Raw genomic sequence first — 16739 nt, 5'->3', positions numbered from 1 at the left:
AGGAGGACAGTGGTGGAAAGAAGGGTAAGGGTCTAGACGAAGAATATGTATGAATGACCCATGGACATAGACAACAGTGGGAATTGTCTGTGGGAGCAGAGGGAGGGGTGCGGTGGATGGAGGAGGGCAAAGGTGGAAAAATTGAGACAACTGTGATAGAATAAACATGATTTTAAAAAATAAAATTAAAATTAAAAAAAGAACAAGAAACTGTCCTTAAGAATGCTGGATTTACTTTAAGAATACTTAAAACCTTCACATATTTTAGCCAAAGGTTAGATTAAAAATACATTGTGACTTTTAACACTTGTGCTATTCTGACTTTGAAGTGGGCACATAAAACTGTAAACCACAGCATATGCGTGATTGCTGGGTATATGGCAAAATTGCTATAGCAACACAATCACTAGTTTTTCTCCTGATACGTTCTGTTTGGGTAACAAGTAATCTTGACAGAGAATGGGCCTTGGACTCTTTCTTCTTATTGTACCTTTTGTGTGGGCCTGGAGGTGGTAGCATTTGATTTTTCTCTATTGTAAATTTGAAGAAATACACACAAATACACCCACACACATATACATCAATATGTACTTACATATCTACTTATATGCATATTCTTGATTAAACTGTATTAATCAATGCTTTCATCTTAGCTGTGGGGAAAAAAAAAAGAGTAATGGATTACAAGTAACCTTGCCCTAAGTGTTAATTGGCAGGGGAGAATTCCTTTGTGTTTATTACATTAAAAAATATCACTGTATGTAATTTTAGAAAATTTCTGTTTTCCTCTAATGAAACACAGCTTGCTTAAAACTCCATTGAAAGGTGTAATGTTTTCTTGCCTCTACTTTACAATCATGTTCTGCCCTGGATCTGCTCAATAAATGCATGGTATTAAATTTTTCTATACAGTATGTAATACAAACATTAATAATCTTCCCCATGGGATACAATTTAGTTAAATTACATAGTTCATCAAATATGGTGTACTCAGTGTGTTTTGGAGTATATGCAAGGTCTGTAATATTGGTATTTGCAAATATTGGAGTTACTAAAAATGAACAAATAACAACAATTAAAAACTTTACAACAATAATAGATTAGAAATAAAAAGAATACAAATTTGTAGCCTAAACTCAATTCTGTTTGTAAGTTAGGAAAAGAGAGGAAATAAACACCAGGTTTATACACAGTGAGAGACCCCAAACCACTCAGCTAGTTGAGATTATTTTCCTATTAGAATGAAAGCAACAGCTAAAATCTAAATTCTGGAACTCTGAGCCAACCATGCTTTTTATAATTGCAGCTGGTATTATATTGGTCATGTTAACCCAGCTGTTTAAATTCTTAATGTCAATGTGAAATTAGGACAAATTGATTGTGAGCACTAATAGATGAAGAATATGGAAAAGTATAAATTTCAGGTAATTGTTATTTTGTTTCACTACTCTATTGCCAAATTATCAGACTGACTCAGTTAAAAAGACTTCATGTACTAAATGGATCCTTGCCAATTTTCTATTTTTTTATTTTTGGGCCAGCCTCATACCAAAAAGAAAAAATAAAGTTAGTTTCTAGTATTGAAACTAGTACCTCTGAGGAAAAAAATCAATAAATTAATTGGTTAATATTCCTGAATCATTTATCTTCATTTGCAGACAAATATACTACAAATATAAGGCTCTATTCTTGCAAAGGTAATACTACCATTGACTTAAATTAAAAAAAAATAAAAGATTATGGAATAAAATTCCAATACAGCTTACAAATTTTATGTATCATTTACTAAAATATAAACAAAGTCATTCTAACTTTCTTTTCAAAATATTCACTACGTTAACAAGAGCTGAGTTTAAAGTAATTGTTTTACATGGGGAATAATAATTGGTCTGATATGTGTACTTAATGTGTAAAATAACTCTTCTTACAGAAGATTTTCTATCTTTATGAATTCCTTAATTTATCTATTCATGAACTATTCCAAATAAAATCATCATCAGTATGTCTCACTAAATTTGAGTTACCCACATTTAGTAGGATGAGTGGCTATAATCCCACAAAACAAAATTTAATTGATCATCTGTGCTTAGTGACTTATGTTACAAATTTCAGAAAATACAAAGCTTTACAAAACATAAGCCATATCATATCATTCCAATCTAGTGAAGAGACAGAGTTTTTATATATATATATATATGTATGTGTAAATGTATGACATGTAAAATATATGTATTTATAATATAGGTGAATATAATGTTTTTAAAAATAGCATGATATTGAATGATAAGAAATTACCATTTTGTACCTTAAAAATGGTTGAATATTGACAATTTCACATGGTTTAACCTAATACACACTTAAAAGTTACACAAATGTAATGAAAATGGACACACAAATAAGAGAAATGTGGACATGCATGACTTAGGGTTTTATAGAAAGATTTGTCACTGAGATTACATTTGAGACCCTTTAAGAATGAGCCAGATTTTAACAGAGGTAGGATAGGGGAAAGTATGGTATAAAGTCATTAATTCACACAATACATATTTACTGAGCATCTATAAGTATCCAACACCAACTTAAAAATGGAATTAGAATAGTGAAAAGATACATTCCCTAACTTCATGGAGGTTATTCTTCAGCTTATAATGTTTAGACTGATGAGGAGATATAACATGGGAAAAAAGACATGATAAGATAGCTGTCCCTTTTAGTATCAAAGATTAGTAAGAGGTCAGAAGGTGAGCAAACCTATTTACTAAAGCTCCATGTGATAGAAGTAGGACCATTAAGTCAACAAAAAGATCAGTCACACTTACTTTAATGGAGAACATGCTGATAATTCACTGAGTTTCAATTACTGTTGTCTTGCAACTTAGTTTCTATAATTCTAAGATACAATATTGTTTGAATTTAATAAAAAATTTTAAAAATCCCACCTAATTTCCTACTGCAATTGTATAAGCAGCATTTCCTAAACCATATAATGATGTGATATGAAGGTCTTGGGATAAACATTCCATGAAAATGATTTCAGTTGCCAAATATGGGGTTAAAGAAAGTTTTTCTCACTGAAAAACTTCAGGACTTTTACATGCAAATTTACTTTATTCTCTCCTCCAAAAGGGAATATAATCATTGGAATTTCCTAAATAATCTGACCACAAAACCTTTTTTTTCTTTCACCAAATAGCAATTATAAAACACTGGTGATTCATTGAATGCAGTTTAAGGAGAAAATCCAAACTGGCCTAATATATAGGGCACGTTGTAGGGAAGAACCTATTAGAATAAGGCCAGAAAGTTGATTAGGAACAGATTGTACTGAAGCTTTTGAATATGTAAACCAGGATGGTGTTCTTTATTCCATGGACAAAGGAAAGCCATCATCTATTTTAAGAAATTGAATGATTTAATCAGATCTGTGCTTAGGCTCATCACTACCTAGAAGCTGGATTGCTAGGAGAAAAGTCAGCACCAAGAAGGGTGGAAGGCTATATACATAAACTAAGAACTGTATAATAGAGGCCTGTAAGAGGGGAGTAGCAGCAAGAATTAAAAGTGAAGGTTGTTTTGCAGGAGAATTCTGAGATGGAACTGGCAGTATTGGACGATCACTTGTCTAGAGTGCGGAATGAAGCTGAGATTTCTGTTTTTGGTGATGAGATGGCGGGAAGAGGTACATGAAATAGGAATATAAGAAGAGAAAGAATTTCAACTGTGCCACTCTTGCAACAAATGGGGAAATGAGTGAGCATAGTGTAGCCGTGAGAACTCTTTTGAGTAATGAAATTCACTTGAGTTTGTGCCCAACTATGGAATTTTGGCTTTGGAATTTTCTTCATATTTTTTTTTCTGTTAAGACTCACATTTTACTATTTGGCCAAATGTTAAATGCCCTCACGAAAAAAAAGAATAAAATCATAAGCACTCTCCTAAGTTATATTAAAGAATCACAAAAGGCCACGTATGGAAAACCTGATACAAGGCGAGGGAAGCAGATGAAAGCATGAAAGATAAAAACTTAGCCGACATGCCAAACCAGATTTTCTTTTCCTGAGAAAAGGAGTCATTGTCTTACATTGCTCTTTTTAGTCTGTTCTGTGTTCAGTAGTTTTGGCAGAATTTAGGGAGACTGTGGGCATAAGGGCTAAGAGCAAAGGCTTTGGAATTAGCCCTGGGTTCAGATCCTGCCTCTGTCGCCTCTTAGCTATGCGAGTTGGGGCAAGTTCGTTTCTTTATCATGCTGAAACCAAGTATTCTCATTTACAAAATAACCCCCAAATTACCTTATAAGATTCTTGTGATGACTAAATGACCAAATGCATGTAAAGCATTCAGTATATGAGGTCTGTCTAGAAAGTATCCAGCAATGCACTATAGAAAATAGAGACATTTTTGAAGAAGATATAAGTAACATGGTACATAGGTCAATGATGTCTTGGTCCCCTTCAAAGTAGGCACCTTGGGACCTCATACAGTTCTCCCAGTTGTCATCAGCTGCCCTGTCATATTTTCCTGAATCTCATTGATGGTCTGAAATCTCTTTTCAAATTGATGATCTTTTCAAAGGAGATTTTAATTTTTGGAAAAGCCAGAAGTTGCAGGGCACCAAATCTGGACTATAGGGGGAGGCCGAGTCACCTGGATGATTTGGAGCTTTGCCAAAAAAACTCTGCATGAGCCATGATGCATGAGCAGATATGTTGTTGTAGTGAAGCTGCCAGTCACCACTTGCCTGCAGCTGTGGCCTTCTGAATCATCCAAATAGTTTCCATGGAAGAATGTTCAAGCTTAGCGCAATATTTGTTGCAGATTTGTTGCTCTGCTTGCTCAGTCATTTTGAATGTGATGGCCACACAGTACACATGCTCCCTCAATGACATCTATCACCTCCAATGACCAGTACAGCGAAGTCATCACTGTTCGTGCATGCACATTCCAGTCCACTCTCTTTGGCTGCCAGGCTACATGAATGTTGCAAAAATCATTCTCACTATATTAACAATGGTTGGACTTTTTCTGGACAGGCCTCATAAAGCTTGAAATTTTTTATTGTTGTCGTGCTGGTCCTATTGATAATATTCTGCTAATATGTTACAAAAAGGGAAAATCTTGGGGATTATTGAAATTTCTTTCCAGAATGACAGAGAGAGAGAGAAATATCAATTTGTTTTCACTTTTATGTTTCTTATATTACATACTTGCAAAAAATACAAGTGTGGTTTGAATGATGGCAAGGCAAACAATACTAGTAATCGATCTTTAATCAGTGCATTTTATGATCAGTGGTATAGTTTTGCTCAGTGAGTACAAATAATTGTTTGCTTCATGCTTCAGAGCAAGAGACTCTATTTAATAATTCCTTCCTTACTTAAAAGGAAGAATTTTGTGAGTTAGAGAAGAACTTTCATTCTTTTCTTCAGTTTACTGTTTTGTATTTTTTTCAGTATGAAGTTACCTTTAATGAAGGTTTAATTGAATGCAGTTGATTACTCTTAGTTGCAAGGCAATGTATCTGATTGCCACTAAACATGCTTCCAATATCATTATTCTAAGATGGAGGTACCTATAAAAATTAACTTGTTTGCAATGACTTTTCTCTGTCTTATCAGCTGAGAACCAATTTGATTTTTTACATGCCAAGAAAACTTCTCTAATTTGTGATATATTTCAATACTTAATATATTCTCACATTTTCGAGGCTAGGAACCATTAAGACCCCAACAAGACTATAATCAGACTGTTTTAAGGGAAGAATTGAGGACCAAAGTTGAAGGTGTATCCAGGTATCCAGCTTCAGAGGACAAACACAAACAAAAAAAAACAACAAGCAGTTCAATTTCAATACCTTTCACAATGTTTTTGATTTCACAGGAAAGCAAAGAGCTCTAAAATTATAGACCTACAAATCTTCACCCGATACTGTACAGACTGGAAATTTATGATAACAGGCAATGAGGTGCATTAAAGTGTTGTGGACATTTTTCCAGGGTTTATTATTTTTTATAAAAATAACACATTTACAGGATTGAAAAAATAGAATAAAAGAAACCTCCTATCGCCTCAGATTCTGAGCTGCCAACTACTTGCATATTTCTCCAGGAAATCCCTATGCATTGACAAATATATGTGTGTCCTCTTTCTTTACATAATGAGAATTTATTACATGTAGTATTCTGTACTTCAGTTTTCCCTTAAAATTTTATCTGGGAGATTTTTCTACAGCTTCACATGTGGAGAAACCTCATCACTTTAAATAACATCGGAGTATTCCAACCTAGGAATGAACTGTCCTTGACCTTGTGTGCAATCTTTGTGCTCATTTGGAATCTCATTTTCAGATAGTCTAACTTTGCAATTAATGAAGAAAGACTATACGTATTTCAATATTGATAGGTATTTTCAAATTGTCCCTCAAAATGATTGTAATAGTTTGCAGCCTCATCAACAAAGTATGGCTATTCCCTACCCTACTCCTTTTGGCACTGTATACTAACACCTGTTTTGGTCTGGACGTCTCCTTAGATGCTTATTTATCACTTGCATTGTTTCCCTATATCTCCTGCTGATGGAAGGAGACTTGACTCAGGGTGGTGAACACACAATACAATGTACAAATGGTGTGTTATAGAATTGTACACCTGAGCCCTGATCGGTTTGGCTCAGTGGGTCGGGCATCATCCTGCAAAGGAAAAGGTCACAGGTATGATTCCCAGTCAGGGCACATGCCTGGACTGGGGGCCAGGTCCCTGGTTGGGGGTATGTGAGAGGAAATGGATCCTGTTTCTCTCCCTCTCTTTCTCCCTCCCTTACCCTCTCTCTAAAAATAAATAAATAAAATCCTTTTTAAAAAAGAATTCACACCTGAAATATGCATAATTTTATTAACCAATGTCACCCCAAAAAGTCAATGAAAGAATAAAAAAAGAGATAGCTATATTTTAATTTATTAGCCCTTTGATTAATATATGCCTACAGATATAATCAGGTATTTTTGTTGGTTTTTTTTTAGAGTTTTTTTCCCTCTGGGGGAAAGTTCATACCTTGACTTCGTGGTTTTCTTGTTTTGGATATTCAAAATTAATAATGCTTTCTTATAAGACTTCTCAGTTCTATTTTTATTAAAAAGGCTTTGTCCACCACTGAAACCAGCCAACCACCAACTAATCAACCAACAATTTTTTCTCCTAGTGATGATGGTAATGATGATAATGATGATGACAATTAAATCCTAACACCTAGAATTTATTTTAAAGAATGAGATAGAATGCAAGCTTTATTTATTTTTTATTACTTTTTACAACTGCCTATCTTGTGGGTGAAAAATCATTTTTTCACATTGTAAAATGCCTTAAGTGTTTGAATATTTCCTGGTCTTTATTCTAATCCTTTAATCTGTAGGTTTTATCCTCTGCTAAAATCAAACTTTCTTAACTTTCTTACTTTTATAATATGTTTATAAAGAGCCATGTTTCCCTTTTTACACTACTATTTCAGAATTATCTCAGCTATTTTCATAGAATGTTGGTGTACTTTTATATTCATTTATAAACAGCAAACATTTTTTAAAAATATAGTTTTTGTACCCACGAACAAGATGTGTCTTTCCACTTAAGTCATTGTATTTTTTGTCTCTGAGTAAAATTTAATATTTTTCTAAATTTCTTGTTACTTTTATGATTACATATTTTATTTTACATTGTATCTTTAAATGATGTATTTTATTCTTTGAATTATAATTTGAATTAGCAATATGTAGTTGGGAAGTTAATAGCTTATGTGAATCTTTTATATGCCATTTTTCTGGATACTCTTTATTTTTTCATATATTTCCTTTGAAAATGCAGTTCTCTCTCTCTCTCTCTATACACATACACACACACACACACACATTATACTATTTGTCAAATATGATCATTTTCTACTTCCTTTATATATCTTTTAATTATCTGTTTTGTATAACTGCTCTGGCTAGTGTATTTGAGAACAATATCCAATAATAATGATGTCTGTGGACATCTTTGACCTTTTATTAACTTTAAAAGTTAATACATCATCTAGATGCTGCATTTCTTGTAAAGTTTTGGGTGAAAATGAAATACAACAAAAAATCTATTCTATTCCATCCATGAATCTTAGGAGGAATGTGCAAATATTGGAGCCACCAAATCTTCCCTAAGCTCTCACCCATCCTATTCTGAATTTGAATGAAAACATGTCATATGTTTTTACTTACAGTTGCTTTAAAAGGTATTTTTAAACATTGGAATGTGCAATAATAATTTTATGTGAAAATAATAAAAGTACAATGTTTTACAGAATGTGAAATATATACAATGATATATATATATATATATATATATATATATATATATCACACACCAACATAGCATGAAGCTGTCAGAGATCATCTATATATATATATATAGCCAACATAGCATGAAGCTGTCAGAGATCATCAATATCAGAGCAGTTTTGTTTTTATTTCCAATCTTCCTACATAGGCAGTTTCATTAATTTAGTAAAGGTGAGCCTAAACATATCTGTAACTCTCATTTTAGCTTCTATGATTCCTTTTTTTCTTCTCACTGTTAAAAGAATAAGTACCTATCAATAATAACTTTAAATGTAAGTGGATTAAATGTTCCAATCAAAAGACATAGGGTAGCTGAATGGATATGAAAACATGACCGACACATATGCTGCCTACAAGAGACCCACCTCAGAACAAAGAACCCACACAGGTTGAAAGTAAAGGGATGGAAGAAAATATTCTAAACAAATGGACAGGGAAAAAAAGGCAGGGGTAGCAATACTTATATCAGACAAAAATAGATTTCAAAACAAAGGCCATAAAAAGAGACCCAGAAGGACACTTCATAATTATCAAAGGAAGAATCCATCGAGAAGACAAACATTGTTAACCTATATGCACCCAACATAGGAGCACCCAAATATCTAAGGTAAATCTTGGAGGACTTCAAGAAAGATATAGAGAGCAACACACTGATAATAGGGGATTTTAACACCCCATTGTCAACAATGGATAGATCTTCCAAACAAAATTTCAGTAAGGATATTGTGAAACTGAACGACATGTTAGATCAAATGGACTTAACTGACATATATAGAACTTTTCATCCCAAAGAAGCAAAATACACATTCTTTTCAAATGCCCATGGAACATGTTCAAAGATAGACCATATGATAGGACACAAAACAGGCCTTGACAAGGTCAATAAAATCTAAATCATAACAAGCATTTTGTTGGACCACAAGGCCTTGAAACTAGAAACCAACCTCAAGGAAAATACTCAAAAACATTCAAGTTCATGAAGACTGAATAGCATGCTGTTAAACAATGAATGGGTCAATAATGAGATCACAGAAGATATAAAGAGGTTTCTGGAAACAAATGAAAATGAACATACAACAGTCCAAAACCTATGGGACACAGCAAAGGCAGTCCTGAGAGGGAAGTTCATAGCAATACAGGCCTACCTAAAAAAAAGATAGAATCATTTCAAATAAATGATCTAACCCTACAGCTTTGAGAACTGGAACAACAACAGCAAACAAAGCCCAGAATGGGTAGGAGGGAAGAAATAATAAAGATCAGAGCAGGATTGTATGACATAGAGACTAAGAGAACAATTCAAAAGATCAACAAACCCAGGAGCTGGTTCTTTGAAAAAATAAACAAAATCGACAAGTCTTTAAGCAGACTCATCAAGAAAAAAAGGGAAAGGACCCAGATAAATAATGTCAGAAATGAAAGAGGAGAAATAACAAATGATATACCACAGAAATACAAAGGATTGTAAGAAATTAATATGAACAATTATATGCCAAGAAATTGGAAAACCTCAATGAAATAGACAAATTTATCGAAAAATATAACCTTCCAGTGCTGAATGAGGAAGAAGCAGAAAGCCTGAACAGACCAATAACAGCTGGTGAAATTAAAGCAGTAATCAAAAAACTCCTGGCACACAAAAGCCCTGGACCAGACCATTTCACAGGAGAATTTTACAAAACATTTAAGGAACAGCTAACCCCTGTCCTTCTTAGACTATTCCAAAAAAACCCAAGAAGGAAGACTCCCAAACTGTTTTTATGAGGCCAGCATCAACCTAATCCCAAAACCAGATAAAGACCCTACAAAGAAAGAAAACTACAGGCCAATATCGCTGATGAACATAGATGCTAAAACTCTCAACAAAATATTGGCAAACCACATCCAGCAATACATTAAAAAGATCAACCACTATGACCAAGTGGCATTCATCCCAGGGATGCAAGGATGGCTCAATATTCGCAAATCAATAAATGTAATACATCACATAAGCAAAAGGAAAGACAAAAACCACATGATCATATTAATAGATGCGGAAAAAGCATTTGATAAGGTACAGCACCCATTTATGATAAAAACACTCAGCAAAGTTGGAATAAAGGGGGCATGCCTCAACATAATAAAGGCCATACATGAAAACCTACAGCCCACATCATACTCAATGGGCAAAAACCAAAATCTTTCCCGCTAAGATCAGAAACAAGACAAGGATGTCTGCTTTCACCACTTCTATTCAACATACTATTGGAGGTCCTAGCCACAGCGGTCAGACAAGAAAAAGAAATAAAAGGCATCCAAATTGGAAAGGAGGACGTAAAACTGTCATTGTTTACTGATGACGCGATAGTGTACATAGAAACTCCTATAGACTCCACCAAAAAACTACTTGATATAATAAGTGAATTTGGCAAAGCAGTGAACATGAAGTCAATATTTAGAAATTGAAGGTATTTTTGTACACCAGCAATGAAATATCAGAATAAAAAATCAGGAAAAAAAATCCCATTTGCTCTAACAACAAGAAAAATAAAGCACGTAGGAATGAACTTAACCAAGGAGGTAAAAGACCTGTACTCAGAAAACTGTACAACACTGAAAAAAGAAATTAAGGAAGACACAAATAAATGGAAGCATATACCATGTTCATAGATTAGAAGAATTAACATCATCAAAGTGTCTATACTACCTAGAGCAATTTATAGATTCAACGCAATCCCTATTAAAATACCAATGACATTTCACATAGAGCAAACATTTCAAAAATGTATATGGAACCATAAATCACCCTGAATAGCTGCAACAATTTTGAGAAAAATGAACAAAGTAGGAGAAATTGCAATACCTGACATCATCAAACTATATTACAAAGCCACTTTAATCGAAATGGTCTGATACTGGCATAAGAACAGATACATAGATCAATGGAACAGAATAGAGAGCCCAGAAATAAACCAATGTCTCTATGGTCAATTGATATTCAACAAAGGGGGCAGAAGCTTAAAATGGAGTAAAAATAGCCTCTTCAACAAATGGCATTGGGAGAGCTGGATAGCTACATGCAAAAAAGTGAAATTTAACTACAAACTTACAGCATGCACAAAAATAAACTCAAGATGAATAAAGTACTTAAACATAAGTCGTGACACCTTAAACATCATAGAGGAGAATATAGGCAGGAAAATCTGATATTCCACACAGCAATATTTTCACCTATACGTCCCCTAGAGAAAGGGACATAAAGGAAAGAATAAACAAATGGGTTTTCCTCAAAATGAGAATCTTCTGCATGGTTAAAGAACAGATCAGCAAAATGAAAAGGGAGCCAACCATATTGGAAAACATATTTGCCAATGATACCTCATACAAAGGGTTGATCTCAAAAATATATAAAGAACTCACATGACTCCACTCCAGGAAGATAAACAATACAATGAAAAAAATGGGCAAAGGACCCTGAACCAACACTTCTCCAAGGACAAACACAGGACCCAGAGACCTATGAAAGGATGCTCATCACTACTAGCCATCAGAGAAATGCAAAGTAAAACCACAATGAGATATCACTCATAACGGTCAGAATGGCCATCATAAATACATCAACAAACAAATGCTGGCGAGGTTGTGGAGTAAAGGGAACCCTAGTACACTGTTGGTTGGAATGCAGACTGGTGCAGGTACTGTGGAAAACAGTTTGGAATTTCCTCAAAAAGCTAAAAATGGAAGTGTAGGGATTCCACTGTTCCAGCGATTCCAGCAATTCCACTGTTGGGATTATACCATAAGAATCCCAAAACACCAATTCCAAAGAACATATGCATCCCAATGTTCATAGGAGCAGAATTTGTAATAGTCAAGTGCTGGAAGCAGCCTAAGTGTCCACCAGTAAATGAGTGGATCAAAAGACTACTGTATATTTACACAATGGCATACTACGCAGCAGAAAGAAAGAAAGAGCTACTACCCTTTGCAACATCATGGATGGAAGTGGAGAGCATTATGCTAAAGGAAATAAGCCAGGTGGTGAAAGACAAATACCTTATAATCTCACCTATAAGTGGAACCTAATCAACAAAACAAACAAGCAAGAAAAATATAACCAACAACATTGAAATAAAAAAAACAAACTGACAGTAATGAGAGGGAAGGAGGGAGACAGGTAATGGGGACAGAAAGGGAAGGGTCAAAGCAAAGAACATGTATAAAGGAACCATGGACAAGGCCAAAGTGGGGAAGGATTGAGGGCTGGAGGTGGGGGTGGGTGGGGCAGGGGAGAGTGGTGGTGGGAAAATGGAGACAAATGCATTTGAACAATAAAAAAAAAAAAAGAAAAATATTTAAAAAAATAAAACTTCTGTGTTTGAAACCTTTACAAATAAATGAGCTAAAACAAATAAAACTCAATTCACTTGAGATTTTGAAGCCATCTGGTAAAGGTATTTTCTGAGTAATTAGATGAAGAGGTGGGACAATTCCCTAAAGTCAGTTATGGTACAGTTGAATCCCCAGTCATTTCTCCAGCATCAGCTTGCATGCAGTGAGCATATTGATTTACAAATTGACAATTAGGCAGAGCTGGCACCTGATTTTCTCAGACCATTTTTGTTATAGAAGCATATGCCTCACATTCTTCTTAGAAAGATGCCTCTCCTTTGCCCTCCCCCTGTCTGCGCTATTTCTTTAGGTACCATCACCTCAATATGCTCTCTATGCTGTCAGAGCCATTGAACGCAGACCTTCCTCAAGTGCTGGTCTTTGCGCATTCTTAATTAATCCCACCTTTGGATGCCAAAATGAATTCACTACAATTTAAGTTTTGAAAACATGTATTCACTGTGCTATGAAGAGATATTTAAGAATGAAAATGAAGATACAGTATTTAAATGCTTTCACTTTTGTCATATATGATGCTATTTTGTTTAAAAATGTTGATCAGTGAAGTCTTAATATTTAAAATATGTGTATCCATATTACCAAATAATAGATGTGGAAGGGATTTGAGAGTTCAGACTGTTATTTTCCCTGCTGGAAAGCAAAAGCACTTAAACCACTGTGGAAAGATATACATCTTTCAAGATTAAAACAACTCTACTGATTTTACAACTATCTTAAGTTACCCACTGTGGAGTAAATAATTGCTATCAAGAAAGTTTCCTTTATAGCCAAACTAAATTTTGCATGTTATTAAAATCTATTTCATACTCTCTATGCTTTTAGTATTACTGTTAAGGATGATATTTACAGAGCAATAAGGTCAGGAGTTTTAACTATGGCAGGAGCAAAGATACTCTCATCAAGATGCACCCAGATAGATGGTAGCTACACTAACCCTTTCTCCTCTCTCTGGATCCCACACTATTACTATTCTTAATTGTCCTCAATTTAACATCAACTAAGTTATTTAATTAGGATTTATTTTTTTAGATATAAGTTAAGGATACAGGATACTTTGAATTTATAACATTTATAAATTGTTTTTAAAAGTATGAGGAGATATTATGCTTGTAAATTAACTTTGGAGAGTCATGCAAACAAGTACAACTTATCCTTAATTGAACATGTTTCCCAATCTTAGGATAATTAGACCTGACACCAACCTTGACAGAGAAGTAAAATCCAAGGGCATTTTTCACTAGTGCATTTACTATTTCTTCAGTCCAGTAATTCTCACTATTTATCCTAGAGTGAACCATGCTTCAGTTCCATGTAGTCCAATAGGAATCAAGTCAAAATTTATTTATCACATTTCACTTTGCAATGCATGGAGGGAGATCACCAAATATTAACCAAACTGATTCAAAACTTTTTGTCAAAAAATAACGACTCCATTTTCAATTGTACCTGTTTAAAGAACAGTATGACAACATGCTAAAGTAGTAAGTGAATCCTAAGTAGCAGTCCAAATGCAATGGAAAACTTACCAGAAGTTTCATCTACTCTCTCATCTACTATGTGGTCCTTCTGATGAACCCATTCACTGTTGCACTTGAAGTAGATTTGGGTGGCGGGGCTGGCTTTACAATACAGGTTAACAGGCTTATTCTTCACAATATAAGCTTCTTCAGGCTCAATAAGGAAATGCGGCAGAGGTTCAGGTGGATCAGATGGAAAGGTTTCTGGCAGTTCATGAAAAAAGTCGTCGTCTGGTAACAAGAAGAAAGTGGAAAACACTGAAAACATGATAACCATTTGCCTTTTACTGGCTACTTTTTTAAAAATAATGTCTCATAACCTAGTTAAGCAAAGCAATTTGAGTGACTGCTATGCACTAGGCGGGATGTTAGGTATATTGACTGGATGTTCAATTAAGTATTCAGATTATTATTCTCACTTGTATGCATGGCAAAATTCAACATTAGGGAGAATAAATATCTTGCCCTGAGCACATAGGTAGAGAATAGCAGAACTGCAATAAGAACAAGGTTTGTCTTCCTCAAAAACTGTGATCTTCCACATACAGCGCTGCACCTCCCACTACACAGTATTACCTTGAGAGCTGACAAAAGCAATAGCAACTTGATTAGAAAACTTTGTTTGAAAAATAAAAGCCTCACAGGTGAATCTTTGCAAGGAGCTGAGAAGGAATATCAGAAACATGAATTAGGGATCAAATATATCATTATTTTTTTAAATGCCACTGCGTGAAATATTCATTCAACCAAAAATATTTACTGAGTTCAAAATTACGCTAAATATTAGAAATATAGTAATATAGAAATCATACAACAGTAGAGCCATAGTAGATCCTAGAATCTAGTAATGCTGTTTGATCTTATTTTGAAACTATACCTCAAATATTATATGTGTTATATGAGTAGTCAAACCTATTCTCAATATAAGAGTACTGAATATTATCATAGAGAATAATAGTGCCATTTTTTTTACATTACTGAAAATTATCAAATATGTTGCTGTCACCCTGCTGTTCCAATACTGATGGATAAACAAAAACCTAAAAATCACTTGAGGTATTTGCACTTTAAGGTATGTTTTCTTTTAACTTTGGTTATACATAATTCCAAATTTAAAAAAATAGAAAATGATAAAAAAGTCTTAAAATCCTATTATCATATTTCACAAAAGTTAAAAAATTGTCTTCCAACATACTATAAATAAGTTAAGCCTGATAATTCTCTTCCTATGAGAAACAGAAGAGAATAAAATTATTGTTAACTTCCTAAGTTGATTAAGCACCCTAGGTTAATATGTAAACTTAAAATTCTGAGGTCAAAATTAAAAGTGTTTACAAGTTCTTTAAAAGTGTGTGTGTGTGTATATATGTGTGTATATATATATATACACACATTTTATATATATATATTTTATATATATGTATTTATATATTTTATATATATACATAGCCTATATTTGCTACTGAATATATATATTTTTATATATGAATATATATTTTCTACTGAATATATATATATATATGAATGTATATATATTCAGTAGCAAACATAGGCTATGGTATTGGTAGTTGATGATGGTTGTGCAGATGTTACCTTGAAACTCATTTCATCACCCATTCAGTTGTTACCCTGTTTTGGGAGACAGCCATTGGTTACGTGGATATTTGTCCTCTAAGAACCCTGGCCTTGGACTTTTTCCATGTAGGTCATAGGACAGCTGTCAAACAGTAATAACATCCAGTCTTTGCCAATTTGTATTGCAGTAAAAATTGGCTTCATTTGCATTTCAGACAAAAATAGCCTTCAAAGCTACTCCACAATTATAAATTCCTGACACTAGATGTAAATGATGTTTCTTGTGGCTAGCTTTCTTTCTCACTTTACTCTTTTAATTTCATTTCTTTAAGCAGCACATCATTTTTGGTTTTTCTGTTGTTCAACAACAGGACTTAATCAGGTCACTACAGGATAACTTCGTTTCCATCAATTTTAGCTTTTTTAGACAATATCCAAGAATACGCAAAACTGCTTAAATAAACAATCATTCAGAAAGACAAAGAAATAAGGAACTGAGTAGTAGATTTACCAGCAAAGAGCTCATATTTTAAAGGCATTATTCAATTTTTTCTTATTTTGTCTTTTAAAGCACTCTCTGTTATATGAAACAGTGCTGATAATCAATAAAGCTTTGTAAAATATCAGACTCAAACGCTGTAAAATGTTAGCTATTATTTTTAATTATTATTAATTATAATTCGTGAAAGCAGAGGGTCAATTAGACCTTTTTTATACTATTGGTATATATTCATACACACAAGACTTGTGTATGTCTTTCATAATAATATATTCATTTAGCTATGCAAAATGTGAAAGCCTTTCAAGTCACTGAGGTAGAGGGTGAGATGTGTTCCTTTAGAAAGAATGATTATTGCAAGACATCAGAGAGTTGTGCACTTCCTTACTTTATTCAA

General features: G+C 33.8%; 1 protein-coding gene across 1 annotated transcript in view; it reads right to left on the bottom strand.

Annotated features, from left to right (window-relative positions):
* The window catches only part of UNC5C (unc-5 netrin receptor C), a 352798-nt gene that overhangs the window by 144575 nt on the left and 191484 nt on the right, over nt 1-16739 (bottom strand). The window contains exon 2 of the mRNA XM_054591714.1: nt 14278-14499. Coding sequence (XP_054447689.1) covers nt 14278-14499 — 222 coding nt within the window. The remainder of the gene's footprint in view (nt 1-14277; nt 14500-16739) is intronic.

This window comes from Pteronotus mesoamericanus, unplaced genomic scaffold (assembly GCF_021234165.1).
Source record: "Pteronotus mesoamericanus isolate MK-2021 breed Mesoamerican mustached bat unplaced genomic scaffold, CSHL_Meso_final scaffold_232, whole genome shotgun sequence".
Taxonomy (NCBI): Eukaryota; Metazoa; Chordata; class Mammalia; order Chiroptera; family Mormoopidae; genus Pteronotus; species Pteronotus mesoamericanus.
The sequence above is the reverse complement of the archived record's forward strand: the minus strand, read 5'-3'. Positions and strand labels throughout refer to the sequence as shown.